At 67.1% G+C, this 14,529-nt stretch overlaps 2 protein-coding genes across 2 annotated transcripts; both read right to left on the bottom strand.

Annotated features, from left to right (window-relative positions):
* Nucleotides 1–156: 156 nt before the first annotated feature.
* On the bottom strand, nucleotides 157–1,194 carry LOC120388501 (proline-rich 33 kDa extensin-related protein-like). Its single transcript, XM_039510325.1, has one exon. It carries the CDS (start codon nucleotides 1,192–1,194, stop codon nucleotides 157–159), a length of 1,038 nt encoding a protein of 345 aa, XP_039366259.1.
* A 214-nt stretch (nucleotides 1,195–1,408) lies between these two features.
* On the bottom strand, nucleotides 1,409–12,774 carry LOC120388948 (red-sensitive opsin). The gene is made up of 6 exons (XM_039511073.1): nucleotides 12,558–12,774; nucleotides 9,670–9,966; nucleotides 6,465–6,633; nucleotides 4,627–4,792; nucleotides 3,086–3,325; nucleotides 1,409–2,159 (listed from the first exon to the last, which is right to left on the bottom strand). Exons 1-6 carry the CDS (start codon nucleotides 12,664–12,666, stop codon nucleotides 2,043–2,045), a joined length of 1,098 nt encoding a protein of 365 aa, XP_039367007.1. The 5' UTR covers nucleotides 12,667–12,774; the 3' UTR covers nucleotides 1,409–2,042.
* Nucleotides 12,775–14,529: the final 1,755 nt, after the last annotated feature.

The following is a 14,529-nucleotide window of genomic DNA, read 5'->3' as shown; positions in this document are numbered from 1 at the left end:
CGTGCGGGGGAGTGGGCATTAGCCGTGGCAGGGTGCATCGCGGGACGGTGCGGGTCAGTGGGCGTTAGCCGTGGCAGGGTGCATCGTGGGACGGTGCGGGTCAGTGGGCGTTAGCCGTGGCAGGGTGCATCGCGGGACGGTGCGGGTCAGTGGGCGTTAGCCGTGGCAGGGTGCATCGTGGGACGGTGCGGGTCGGTGGGCGTTAGCCGTGGCAGGGTGCATCGTGGGACGGTGGGGGTCGGTGGGCGTTAGCCGTGGCAGGGTGCATCGTGGGACGGTGCGGGTCGGTGGGAGTTGGCCGTGGCAGGGTGCATCGTGGGACGGTGCGGGTCGGTTGGCGTTGGCCGTGGCAGGGTGCATCGTGGGACGGTGCGGGTCGGTGGCGTTGGCGTGGCAGGGTGCATCGTGGACGGTGCGGGTCGGTGGCGTTGGCGTGGCAGGGTGCATCGTGGGACGGTGCGGGTCGGTGGGCGTTAGCCGTGGCAGGCTGCATCGTGGGACGGTGCGGGTCGGTGGCGTTAGCGTGGCAGGGTGCATCGTGGGACGGTGCGGGTGGTGGGCGTTGGCCGTGGCAGGTGCATCGTGGGGACGGTGGGGGTCGGTGGGCGTTTGCCGTGGCAGGGTGCATCGTGGGACGGTGCGGGTCGGTGGGCGTTGGCCGTGGCAGGGTGCGGGTCGGTGGGCGTTGGCCGTGGCAGGCTGCATCGTGGGCTGGTGCGGGGGCAGGGGCCGTTGGCCGTGGCAGGGTGCATCGTGGGACGGTGCGGGTCGGTGGGCGTTAGCCGTGGCAGGGTGCATCGTGGGACGGTGCGGGTCGGTGGGCGTTAGCCGTGGCAGGGTGCATCGTGGGACGGTGCGGGTCGGTGGGCGTTGGCCGTGGCAGGGTGCATCGTGGGACGGTGCGGGTCGGTGGGCGTTGGCCGTGGCAGGGTGCATCGTGGGACGGTGCGGGTCGGTGGGCGTTGGCCGTGGCAGGGTGCGGGTCGGTGGGCGTTGGCCGTGGCAGGCTGCATCGTGGGATGGTGCGGGGGCAGGTGCCGTTGGCCGTGGCAGGGTGCATCGTGGGACGGTGCGGTGTCGGTGGGCGTTGGCCGTGGCAGGGTGCATCGTGGGACGGTGCGGGTCGGTGGGCGTTAGCCGTGGCAGGCTGCATCGTGGGATGGTGCGGGGGCAGGTGCCGTTGGCCGTGGCCATGGCAATCTTAGCTCCCCATCTGTTGTGAACGGGGTACCCCCCCCGCCTCACGGACCCTCCATCCATCTCCCGTCTACCCCTCCCTCCATCCACCCCCAGAATCCCATCTACTGCAGAGAGATCCCCCCGATTCCTGCCCCCCCGGGGCACCCCTGGGGGCTCTGAGGAGAAAGCTGGAGAGCTGGGTACAGAAGTTACAAACGTTTATTGGCTACGGTACATGCCGGCCGTGGCGCCAACCCCGGGGCACCGAGGGGCTGGCGCCTGGCTGGGCATTTGTCCTGTCTCTCTGTCCCTGTGGTCCTAGCAAGGCTCCTTATCAAACACTATTTACAGGGGGGCTGGCCAGGGCCGGGGCACGGCCAGCCTGGGGGTGGAACCTGAGAGGGGCAGATTCTCCATCGCTCTGCTCAGGTGCAGCCACCTCTGGGGCAGAGCAGCATCACCCCACATGCCTGGCCCTCGGGCAGAGGGGCCTGTCCCCACCCAGCCAGCCCCACGGGGGTGCAGCCACCTCCGGGATGGACCCAAACACTCGTGTTCCCTCTCCAGTAGAGCAATGACTTGTGCTCGAGGGGCGGAGCGACAGAGAATCGTGATGGGGCGGAGCCCAGGCAGCTCTTGGGGGGAGATGGGCTGTTGCTTTACAAAAGCTAAACTCTCCGGGCCCCTGCTGGACGGAAAGGGGCCTTGTTCCCTGGGGGGCGGGGGCAGGTGGAGCCAGTCTCCAGAGAAGGCGTGGCAAAGTGGGGAGAAAAGAGGGATCCATACTGCATGGGGGGCAGGCAGGGAGTGGGGGAGAGTCCCATCCGTCCGTCCATCTGTCTGTCGGCCCATGGGGGTCCCTCCTATGCCGGCGACACAGAGGAGTTGGAGACAGAGGAGACCTCAGTGCGGGAGGTGGAGGAGAGCTCCGAGCCGTCATCCACCTTCTTCCCAAACAGCTGCATTATGCAGTTACGGAACTGGGGGGGAGAGAGGCGGGGTCAGAGGGGGCAGGGCACGGCGCTGCGGGGTCCCCCAGAGGGCCAGGCAGGCAGCTGTTCCCGTCGTAACCAGGCTCCCCATCTACTTCCCCCTCCATCGCTCCACCCACCCACCTGCACCTTCACCCGTCTGTCCGTCCACCCATCCATCTACTACTCCATCCGTCTGTCAACCCTCCATCCATCCATCCATTCGTCTACCCACTATCCCTCCCTCTCTCCCTCCATTCATCCACCCATCCATCCACCTACGTGTCTACTATCCCTCCCTCCCTCCCTCCATCCCTTCATCTACGCACTATCCCTCCATCCCTCCACCCACCTGCACCTTCACCCGTCTGTCCGTCCACCCATCCATCTACTACTCCATCCGTCTGTCAACCCTCCATTCATCCACCCATCCATCCATCCACCTACGTGTCTACTATCCCTCCCTCCACCCATCCATCCATCCACCTACCTGTCTACTATCCCTCCATCCATCCATTCGTCTACCCACTATCCCTCCATCCATCCAAACACCCACTACCCATTCCTCCATCCACCCACCTGCACTTTCATCCGTCTCTGTCCACCCATCCACCTACCGCCCGTTGATCCATCTACCAACCCTTCATCCATCCATCTGTCTTCTACCCTGTCATGCACCCACTCACCCTCTAGTATCCCTCCCTTCATCCATCCATCCACTCACCTACCAATCCGTCCATCCCTCCATCTATCCACCCATCCATCCCTCCAGCCCCTACACACTGCTCCCCATATACACCCATCCCTCCACTCACCTACCAATCCGTCCATCCAACCCCTCCATACCTCCCCTCTGTCTATGGACCTGAGAGCCCAGGTGGTGGGACTGGAGCCCTGTCCGTTTCCCAGAATGCCACGGGCTGTGAGCGACTCACCTGCCTGTTCATGAAGACGTAGATAATGGGGTTGTAGATGGTGGCGCTCTTGGCGAAGTAGGCAGGCAGAGCAGCGGCCAGCGGGTGGAAGGCGTAGCCGGGGTTGGCGGCAGCGAAGCAGGCGAAGAAGGTGTAGGGGCCCCAGCAGAAGATGTAGGCAATGATCATGACCACTACCATGCGTGACACTTCCTTCTCCGCCTTTTGGGTGGACTCTGATTCCTTCTGCTGGGCTGCCACCTGCGGGGCAGAGGAGGGCAGGCTTAGAGCATGGCCTGGAGGTTGCCAGCTGCCAACCAACCCTGGCAAGCTGGGCTTCTTCGGGCTGCAGTAGCTCAGCCAGACCACTGGGCAGGCTCTTGGCCCGTCAGTCACCAAACATGGGCAAGTTAAACTCCCCACCGACCCCTGGGGCTGGGTAGGTCAACGAGGTCAAGGAAGCTGGGCCCGGTACTGGGCCTCATGGGCTGAGGTAGGTTGGCTAGGTCAGTGGAATGCCCTAAACTGACACCAAGCTGGGGGGAGAGGTAGATACGCCGGAGGGTGGGGACAGGGTCCAGAGGGACCTGGACAAATTACAGGATTGGACCTAAAGACACCTGATGAGGGTCAACAAGGACGAGTGCAGAGTCCTGCCCTTGGGACGGGAGAATCCCAGGCACCGCTACAGACTAGGGACCGACTGGCTGGGCAGCAGTTCTGCAGAAAGGGACCTGGGGGTTACGGTGGACGAGAAGCTGGATAGGAGGCAGCAGGTGCCCTTGTTGCCAAGAAGGCTGACGGCATTGTGGGCTGTATAAGTAGGGGCATTGCCAGCAGATCGAGGGACGTGATCATTCCCCTCTATTCAGCATTGGTGAGGCCTCATCTGGAGACTGTGTCCAGTTTTGGGCCCCACACTACAAGAAGGATGTGGAAAAATTGGAGAGTCCAGCGGAGGGCGACAAAAACCATTAGGGGGCTGGAGCACATGACTTCTGAGGAGAGGCTGAGGGAACTGGGATTGTTTAGCCTGCAGAGGAGAAGAGTGAGGGGGGATTTGATAGCTGCTTTCAGCTACCTCAAAGGGGGTTCCAAAGAGGCTGGAGCTCGGCTGGTCTCAGTGGTGGCAGATGACAGAACAAGGAGCAATGGGCTCAAGTTGCAGGGGGGGAGGTCTAGGTTGGATATTAGGAAACACTATTTCCCTAGTAGGGTGGTGACGCACTGGGATGGGTTCCCTAGGGAGGTGGTGGAATCTCCTTCCTTAGAGGTTTTTAAGGTCAGGCTTGACACAGTCCTGGCTGGGATGATTTAGTTGGGAATTGGTCCTGCTCTGAGCAGGGGGTGGCCTAGATACCTCCTGAGGTCCCTTCCAACCCTGAGATTCTCTGAGTCTATGAGCTGTTGACAAGCTGGGTTGTATGGGGCATGTCAGCCCAGGCCGCGGGCGGCTCTTGGCCAAGCAGGGGCACGCTGGGCGTCGGCGTAGGCTTCCTAGGCCAGTGGAAAGGCCCTTGGCCAAGGTTGGGGTCCCCTGTGGCGGGTCTGGGGGAGCTCACCGTGCGGATGGCCATCCACACTTGCAGGTAGCAGAGGATGATGACACTGAGTGGGATGAAGCAGCAGGTGATCATCAGTACAATCATGTAGGACTGGACCCCAGGGTCTGAGCTGCCACTGAACACATCTGGGCCACAGGAGGTCTTCAAGCCATGGGGCCAGTACCTGGAGCGGGGTGGGGGCAGTCAGGGGAGGGGGCACAGGTTCCCTCACCCCAACCCAACTTACAGTCACTCTTCCCCCTACCTAGACTTCTCCTCCCCCAACACACACCACTTGCTCCAGACTCCTTCCCAGAGATACACCCACACCCCTCCCTCCACAGCCCCCCAACCCCAATTCGGAGACACCGTCCCCCCCACAACTCCACCCTATAGACCCTCCACGCTCCCTCCCTCCACTCAGTCTCCTTCCTTCCCCCCTCACACCCATCCCCCGTCCCCCTCCGTTCACCCCCTCCCTACCTAGAGACCCCTCCCTCCTCCCATCTATCTACCCCCACCCCCTCTATCTATCTATCTATCCCCATCCGCCCCTCTATCTACCCATCCACCCCATCCATCTATCTATCTACCCCACCCACCCTCTATCTATCTATCCCCATCCGCCTCTATCTACCCATCCACCCCATCCATCTATCTATCTACCCCACCCACCCCTCTATCTATCTATCCCCATCCGCCCCCTCTATCTACCCATCCACCCCATCCAGCTATCTATCTACCCCCACCCACCCTCTATCTATCTATCCCCATCCGCCCTCTATCTATCCATCCACCCCATCCGCCCCCTCTATCTATCCATCCACCCCATCTGCCCCCATCTATCTATCCATCCACCCCATCTGCCCCCTCTATCTATCCATCCACCCCATCCACCCCTCTATCTATCTACCTCCATCCACCCCTCTATCTATCTATCTACCCCCACCCACCCCTCTATCTATCTATCCCCATCCGCCCCTATCTATCCATCCACCCCATCCGCCTCTATCTATCCATCCACCCCATCTGCCCCCTCTATCTATCTATCCATCCACCCCATCTGCCCCCTCTATCTATCCATCCACCCCATCCACCCCTCTATCTATCCATCCACCCCATCTGCCCCTCTATCTATCCATCCACCCCATCTGCCCCTCTATCTATCTATCCATCCACCCCCTCTATCTATCTATCTATCTCCATCCGCCCCCTCTATCTATCCATCCACCCCCTCTATCTATCTATCTATCCCCATCCGCCCCTTTATCTATCCATCCACCCCATCCGCCCCCTCTATCTATCCATCCACCCCATCTGCCCCCTCTATCTATCTATCCATCCATCCCCTCTATCTATCTATCCCCATCCGCCCCTCTATCTATCTATCCATCAACCCCTCTATCTATCTATCTATCTATCTACCCCACCCACCCCTCTATCTATCTATCTATCCCCATCCGCCTCTATCTATCCATCCACCCCTCTATCTATCTATCTATCCCCATCCGCCCCTCTATCTATCTATCCATCAACCCTCTATCTATCTACCCCCACCCACCCCTCTATCTATCTATCTATCTATCCCCATCCGCCCCTCTATCTATCCATCCACCCCTCTATCTATCTATCTATCTATCTATCTATCTATCTATCTATCTACCCCCATCCGCCCCCTCTATCTATCCACCCACCCCATCCATCTATCTATCCACCCCATCTACCCCCTCTATCTATCTATCTATCTACCCCCATCCGCCCCCTCTATCTATCTATCTATTCCCATAAGTCCCTCCCTCTCCCCCCTTTTTTTGCCCCTCAACCACCCCCGCGGCTGCGATTCTGCCCGCGCCCACCTGCTCCAGCCGAAGATGGGGGGTGCAGTCCAGGCGGCGGACCAGACCCAGGAGAAGATGATGCCGCCCATGGCCAGCTTCCCGTCAAACTTGATGTTGCCAAAGGGTTTGCAGACCACGAACCAGCGCTCCCAGGAGATGATAGCCAGCGACCACAGGGCCGTGATACCTGCAGGGGGCACTGGGGTCACTGGGGGACCTGGCCTGGTCCCTCCACGGGGGCCCGGGGGCCAAAGGGAGGAGTCGTGTCTCCGGAGCCATGGCCGGGGAGGGCGGCCGGAGGACAGGGGCAGTGGGCTTTGGGTGGAGTCAGGGCTTGAATTCATCGGGGCGGTTCAATATTCCCCCCTCCAGCCTCCATGGGCGGGGCCATGGCCCTCGGTGGGCGGGGCCATGGTTCTCCTGGCACGGGTGGGCTCTCTGTGGATGGGTGGGGCTGGGCTCTCTGGGGGCAGTTCTGCCGCGCGGGGTGGGACTATGGCTCCCTGCGTGCAGGCGGGGCCCTGGCTCCCTGCCGGTGGCTCCTGCGGGCAGGGCAGGGCGGGGCCGAGGGTCCCTGGGGGCGGCTCCTGTGGGCAGGGCAGGCGGGGCCCTGGCTCCCTGCCGGGGGCTCCTGCGGGCAGGGCAGGGCGGGGCCGAGGGTCCCTGGGGGCGGCTCCTGTGGGCAGGGCAGGCGGGGCCGAGGGTCCCTGGGGGCGGCTCCTGCGGGCAGGGCAGGCGGGGCCGAGGGTCCCTGGGGGGGGCTCCTGCGGGCAGGGCAGGGCGGGGCCGAGGGTCCCTGGGGGCGGCTCCTGCGGGCTGGGGAGGGCGGGGCCGAGGGTCCCTGGGGGCGGCTCCTGCGGGCTGGGTAGGGCGGGGCCGAGGGTCCCTGGGGGCGGGGGGGCGGCTCCTGCGGGCAGGGCAGGGCGGGGCCGAGGGTCCCTGGGGCGGCTCCTGCGGGCAGGGCAGGCGGGGCCGAGGGTCCCTGGGGAGGCTCCTGCGGGCAGGGCAGGGCGGGGCCGAGGGTCCCTGGGGCGGCTCCTGCGGGCAGGGCGGCCGAGGTCCCTGGGGCGGCTCCTGCGGGCTGGGGAGGGCGGGGCCGAGGGTCCCTGGGGGCGGCTCCTGCTGGCGGGGCAGGGCGGGGCCGAGGGTCCCTGGGGCCGGCTCCTGCGGGCAGGGGAGCGCGGGGCCGAGGGTCCCTGGGGCGGCTCCTGCGGGCTGGGAGGCGGGGCCGAGGGTCCCTGGGGCGGCTCCTGCGGGCTGGGAGGGCGGCCGAGGGTCCCTGGGGCGGCTCCTGGCAGGGCAGGGCGGGGCCGAGGGTCCCTGGGGCGGCTCCTGCGGGCTGGGAGGGCGGGGCCGAGGGTCCTGGGGCGGCTCCTGCGGGCACGGCAGGCGGGGCCGAGGGTCCCTGGGGGCGGCACCTGGGGGCAGGGGAGGGCGGGGCGGAGGGTCCCGGGGGGCGGCTGCTGCGGCCGGGCAAGGGCGGGGCCGGGGGTCCCTGGGGGCGGGGCCTGCGGGCGGGCGAGGGCGGGGCCAGGGTCCCTGGGGCGGCTCCTGCGGGCAGGGCAGGCGGGGCCGAGGTCCCTGGGGTGGCTCCTGCGGGCTGGGGAGGGCGGGGCCGAGGGTCCCTGGGGGCGGCTCCTGCGGGCAGGGCAGGGCGGGGCCGAGGGTCCCTGGGGCAGGGCCGTGGCTCCCGGCGGGCGGGCGGGGCCGTGGCTCCCGGTGGGCTGGCCGGGCCGTGGGTCCCGGTGGGCAGGCAGGGCGGTGGCTCCCTGGGGCGGGGCCGTGGCTCCGGGGGGGCGGGGCCGTGGCTCCCGGCGGGCGGGTGGGGCCGTGGCTCCCAGTGGGCGGCCCCGTGGCTCCCAGTGGGCGGGTGGGCGGGGCCGTGGCTCCCGGTGGGCGGGCGGGACCGTGGCTCCTGGGGCAGGGCTGTTGTCCCCGGGCGGGGCCGTGGCTCCCGGCGGGCGGGCGGGGCCGTGGCTCCCTGGGGCAGGGCTGTTGTCCCCCGGGCGGGGCCGTGGCTCCCGGCGGGCGGGCGGGGCCGTGGCTCCCTGGGGCAGGGCCGTGGCTCCCGGTGGGCAGGCAGGGCCGTGGCTCCCTGGCGCGGGGCCGTGGCTCCCGGTGGGCGGGTGGGGCCGTGGCTCCCAGTGGGCGGCCCCGTGGCTCCCAGTGGGCGGGTGGGCGGGGCCGTGGCTCCCGGTGGGCGGGCGGGCCGTGGCTCCTGGGGCAGGGCTGTTGTCCCGGGCGGGGCCGTGGCTCCCGGCGGGCGGGGCCGTGGCTCCTGGGGCAGGGCCGTGGCTCCCGGCGGCGGGCGGGGCCGTGGCTCCTGGGGCAGGGCTGTTGTCCCCAGGCGGGGCCGTGGCTCCCGGCGGGCGGGCGGGCCGTGGCTCCTGGGGCAGGGCCGTGGCTCCCGGTGGGCAGGCAGGGCCGTGGCTCCTGGCGCGGGCCGTGGCTCCCGGCGGGCGGGTGGGGCCGTGGCTCCCAGTGGCGGCCCGTGGCTCCCAGTGGGCGGGTGGGCGGGGCCGGGGCTCCGGGTGGGCGGGCGGGGCCGTGGCTCCCTGGGGCAGGGCTGTTGTCCCCCGGGCGGGGCCGTGGCTCCCGGCGGGCGGGCGGGGCCGTGGCTCCCTGGGGCAGGGCTGTTGTCCCCCGGGCGGGGCCGTGGCTCCCTGGGGCAGGGCTGTTGTCCCCCGGGCGGGGCCGTGGCTCCCGGCGGGCGGGACCGTGGCTCCCTGGGGCAGGGCCGTGGCTCCTGGTGGGCAGGCGGGCCGTGGCTCCTGGGGCAGGGCTGTTGTCCCCAGGCGGGGCCGTGGCTCGGCGGGCGGGACCGTGGCTCCGTGGGGCTGGGCCGTGGCTCCTGGTGGGCCGGCGGGGCGGTGGCTCCCTGGGGCAGGGCTGTTGTCCCCCGGGCGGGGCCGTGGCTCCCGGTGGGCGGGACCGTGGCTCCCTGGGGCAGGGCTGTTGTCCCCCGGGCGGGGCCGTGGCTCCCTGGGGCAGGGCTGTTGTCCCCCGGGCGGGGCCGTGGCTCCCGGCGGGCGGGACCGTGGCTCCCTGGGGCAGGGCCGGGGCTCCGGGGGGGCAGGCGGGGCGGTGGCTCCCTGGGGCAGGGCTGTTGTCCCGGGCGGGGCTGTGGCTCCCGGCGGGCGGGGCCGTGGCTCCCTGGGGCAGGGCTGTTGTCCCCCGGGCGGGGCCGTGGCTCCCGGTGGTCCCCCAGCCGGGCGGGGCTCACCGCAGACGGACACGGTGTAGCCCTCGAGCACGCAGAGCGGGTGGCCCAGGATGAAGTAGCCGAAGATCTGGTTGATGACGCTGATGGTGCTGGCGATGACGGTCTCGCCCAGGTCGGCGATCGCCAGGTTCACCAGGATCCAGTTCAGCGGGTGCCGCAGCTTCTTGAACTTCCAGGTGGCCACCAGCACCAGCCCGTTGGTGAAGACGGAGGCGAAGACCACGAAGACCATCCAGAGCGACACCAGGTTGTAGACCCAGCGCGGCGCGATGTGGTAATTGGGGCCTTCGAAGGGGCCTGCCGCGGGGGGAGGGGTGAGGGGGACCCCGCTGCGCCCCGGCCCCCAACTCGTCTCCCATGGCCCCAGCCCCCCAACTCCGCTCCCCCCGCCCCGGCACCCCAACTCCTCTCCCCCAACCCCCTGCACCCCACCTCTGCTCCCCCACGGTACCCAGCCCCCAGCCCCCCAACTCCGCTCCCCACTCCCCAACCCCTGCACCCCACCTCTGCTCCCCCACGGTACCCAGCCCCCAGCCCCCCAACTCCGCTCCCCCAACCCCCTGCACCCCACCTCTGCTCCCCCACGGTACCCAGCCCCCTGCACCCCAACCTCCCCAACCCCTGCACCCAACCCCTGCACCCCACCTCTGCTCCCCACGGTACCCAGCCCCAGCCCCCAACTCCGCTCCCCGCCCCGGCACCCCAACTCCTCTCCCCCAACCCCCTGCACCCCACCTCTGCTCCCCCACGGTACCCAGCCCCCAGCCCCCCAACTCCGCTCCCCCCGCCCCGGCACCCCAACTCCTCTCCCAACCCCTGCACCCCACCTCTGCTCCCCACGGTACCCAGCCCCTGCACCCCAACTCCTCCCCAACCCCTGCACCCCAACTCTGCTCCCCACGGTACCCAGCCCCCGCACCCCAACTCCTCTCCCCAACCCCTGCACCCCACCTCTGCTTCCCACGGTACCCAGCCCCCGCACCCCAACTCCTCTCCCCAACCCCTGCACCCCACCTCTGCTCCCCACGGTACCCAGCCCCCGCACCCCACCTCCCCCAACCCCTGCACCCCAACTCTGCTCCCCCACGGTACCCAGCCCCCCACACCCCAAATCCTCGCCCCCCAACCCCCTGCACCCCACCTCTGCTCCCCCACGGTACCCAGCCCCGCACCCCAACTCCTCTCCCAACCCCTGCACCCCACCTCTGCTCCCCACGGTACCCAGCCCCCCGCACCCCACTCCTCCCCCCCAACCCCCTGCACCCCAACTCTGCTCCCCACGGTACCCAGCCCCGCACCCCAACTCCTCTCCCCAACCCCTGCACCCCACCTCTGCTCCCCACGGTACCCAGCCCCCGCACTCCCAACTCCTCTCCCCAACCCCTGCACCCCAACTCTGCTCCCCACGGTACCCAGCCCCCAGCCCCCAACTCTCCCCAGCACCCCAACTCCGCCTCCCGCCCCGGCACCCCAACTCTGCTCCCCAACCCCTGCACCCCACCTCTGCTCCCCACGGTACCCAGCCCCGCACCCCAACTCATCTCCCCAACCCCTGCACCCCACCTCTGCTCCCCACGGTACCCAGCCCCAGCCCCCAACTCCTCCCCAGCACCCCAACTCCGCCTCCCGCCCCGGCACCCCAACTCCGCTCCCAACCCCTGCACCCCACCTCTGCTCCCACGGTACCCAGCCCCGGCACCCCACCTCTGCTCCCACGGTACCCAACCCCTGCACCCCAACTCTCTCCCCAGCACCCCAACTCCGCTCCCAACCCCTGCACCCCACCTCTGCTCCCCCACGGTACCCAACCCCCTGCACCCCAAATCCTCTCCCCCAACCCCTGCACCCCAACTCCTCTCCCACGGTACCCAGCCCCTGCACCCCAACTCCGCTCGCTGTGTACCCAGCCCCGCACCCCACCTCCTCTCCCCAACCCCTGCACCCCACCTCTGCTCCCCCACGGTACCCAGCCCCCCGCACCCCAACTCCTCTCCCCAACCCCTGCACCCCACCTCTGCTCCCACGGTACCCAGCCCCCGCACCCCAACTCCTCTCCCCAACCCCTGCACCCCAACTCTGCTCCCCACGGTACCCAGCCCCCGCACCCCAAATCCTCCCCAACCCCTGCACCCCAACTCCACTCCCCACGGTACCCAGCCCAACGCACCCCAAATCCTCTCCCCAACCCCTGCACCCCAACTCCTCTCCCCACGGTACCCAGCCCCTGCACCCCATCTTCTCCCCAGCCCCGCACCCTACACCCCAACTCCTCCCCAACCCCTGCACCCCAACTCCGCTCCCCTGCGGTACCCAGCCCCGGCACCCACTCCTCTCCCCACGGTACCCAGCCCCTTGCACCCCAACTCCTCCCCAGCCCCTGGCACCCCAACTCTGCTCCCCCGCGGTACCCAGCCCCGGCACCCAACTCCTCTCCCCGGTACCCAGCCCCGGCACCCAACTCCTCTCCCCACGGTACCCAGCCCCTGCACCTCAACTCCAGTCCCCAATCCCCAGCCCCCACACCCCAACTCCACTCCCGAGCCCCGGCACCCCAACTCCTCCCCAACCCCTGCACCCCAACTCTGCTCCCCGCGGTACCCAGCCCCCAACACCTGTCCCCTACACCCCAACTCCGCTCCCGCGTACCCAGCCCCCAGCACCCCAACTCCTCCCCAGCCCCACACCCCAACTCCGCTCCCACGGTACCCAGCCCCGCACCCCAACTCCTCCCCAGCCCCCACACCCTACACCCCAACTCCTCCCCAGCCCCGGCACCCCACCTCTGCTCCCCACGGTACCCAGCCCCCGCACTCCCAACTCCTGTCCCCAATCCCCAGCCCCGCACCCCAACTCCTCTCCCCCGTGGTACCCAGCCCCCCCATGCTCACCCCGTGTGTTGTTGCTGTTGGTGTAGACGAAGATGCTGTCCCGGGTTGTATCGTCGTCATCGTTGCGCCGCCGGGCGGCAAAAACGGCCCCGTCCCAGGCCTGTGTCATGGTGCCCCCGTCCCGCTGCAGCCCCCAGCCGAGCCCCACTGTGCTCCCCTTTCCCCGCCCTGCCCACCTCGGTCTCGCCCTCGTCGCCGCCTGCCGTCGCCTGTCGCTCTAGCGTTCCCCTCTCCCAGGCGCCCGCTCTGCGCCCGCTTCCCGGGCAGTGCCCGCTTTATAGCCACCCCCCCGGGGCGGATTACACCCCAGCCCGGAGCCAGATCCCCCAAAGCTCTTGATCCGTTAATTGGGCTCCAGGGTTAGCCCCCCCAGCCCCTCGCACGGCAGCTCCCGGGCGCCATGCGTCACACGCGGTGACTTTGCCGGACACTTCAGGTGAGAGATCAGGGGGGCTGATTACAGGGAGCCCAGAGCTAATCCCCTCTCAGCACGGCCCAGCCCTGCAATTTCCTAATGGCCCATTTTCCTAACTAGGCCAGAGACACCTGCCAGCCCATTCCCTGCACAGCCGGAGTGACTGTTTGTCGACAGGCGAGGGAGGTGGGGAGAGCAGCTTCTCGATGCTCCCCGTCCCCGGCACCTCATCACACCCCATCATCCTCACACACCCTGTCACCCCATCACATCACATCCCGTCACCTTCACACACCATCACCTGCACACACATCCTGTCACCTTCACACACCCTGTCACCCCATCACATCACATCCCGTCACTCTCACGCATCCCGTCAGCTGCACACACATCCCGTCACCTTCACACACCCTGTCACCCCATCATCCTCACACACCCTGTCACCCCATCACATCACATCCCGTCACCTTCACACACCATCACCTGCACACACATCCTGTCACCTTCACACACCCTGTCACCCCATCACATCACATCCCGTCACCTTCACACACCATCACCTGCACACACATCCTGTCACCTTCACACACCCTGTCACCCCATCACATCACATCCCGTCACCTTCACACACCATCACCTGCACACACATCCTGTCACCTTCACACACCCTGTCACCCCATCACATCACATCCCGTCACCCTCACGCATCCCGTCAGCTGCACACACATCCCGTCACCTTCACACACCCTGTCACCCCATCATCCTCACACACCCTGTCACCCCATCACATCACATCCCGTCACCCTCACGCATCCCGTCATCTGCACACACATCCTGTTACCTTCACACACCCTGTCACCCCATCATCCTCACACACCCTGTCACCCCATCACATCACATCCCGTCACCCTCACGCATCCCGTCAGCTGCACACACATCCCGTCACCTTCACACACCCTGTCACCCCATCATCCTCACACACCCTGTCACCCCATCACATCACATCCCGTCACCTTCACACACCATCACCTGCACACACATCCTGTCACCTTCACACACCCTGTCACCCCATCACATCACATCCCGTCACCTTCACACACCATCACCTGCACACACATCCTGTCACCTTCACACACCCTGTCACCCCATCACATCACATCCCGTCACCCTCACGCATCCCGTCAGCTGCACACACATCCCGTCACCTTCACACACCCTGTCACCCCATCATCCTCACACACCCTGTCACCCCATCACATCACATCCCGTCACCTTCACACACCATCACCTGCACACACATCCTGTCACCTTCACACACCCTGTCACCCCATCACATCACATCCCGTCACCCTCACGCATCCCGTCAGCTGCACACACATCCCGTCACCTTCACACACCCTGTCACCCCATCATCCTCACACACCCTGTCACCCCATCACATCACATCCCGTCACCCTCACGCATCCCGTCACCTTCACACACCCTGTCACCCCATCATCCTCACACATCCTGTCACCCCATCACATCACACCCCATCACCTTCACACACCATCACCT

The sequence above is a fragment of the Mauremys reevesii genome, linkage group 22 (genome assembly GCF_016161935.1).
Source record: "Mauremys reevesii isolate NIE-2019 linkage group 22, ASM1616193v1, whole genome shotgun sequence".
Taxonomy (NCBI): domain Eukaryota; kingdom Metazoa; phylum Chordata; order Testudines; family Geoemydidae; genus Mauremys; species Mauremys reevesii.
This window is presented reverse-complemented; position numbering and strand designations above follow the sequence as displayed.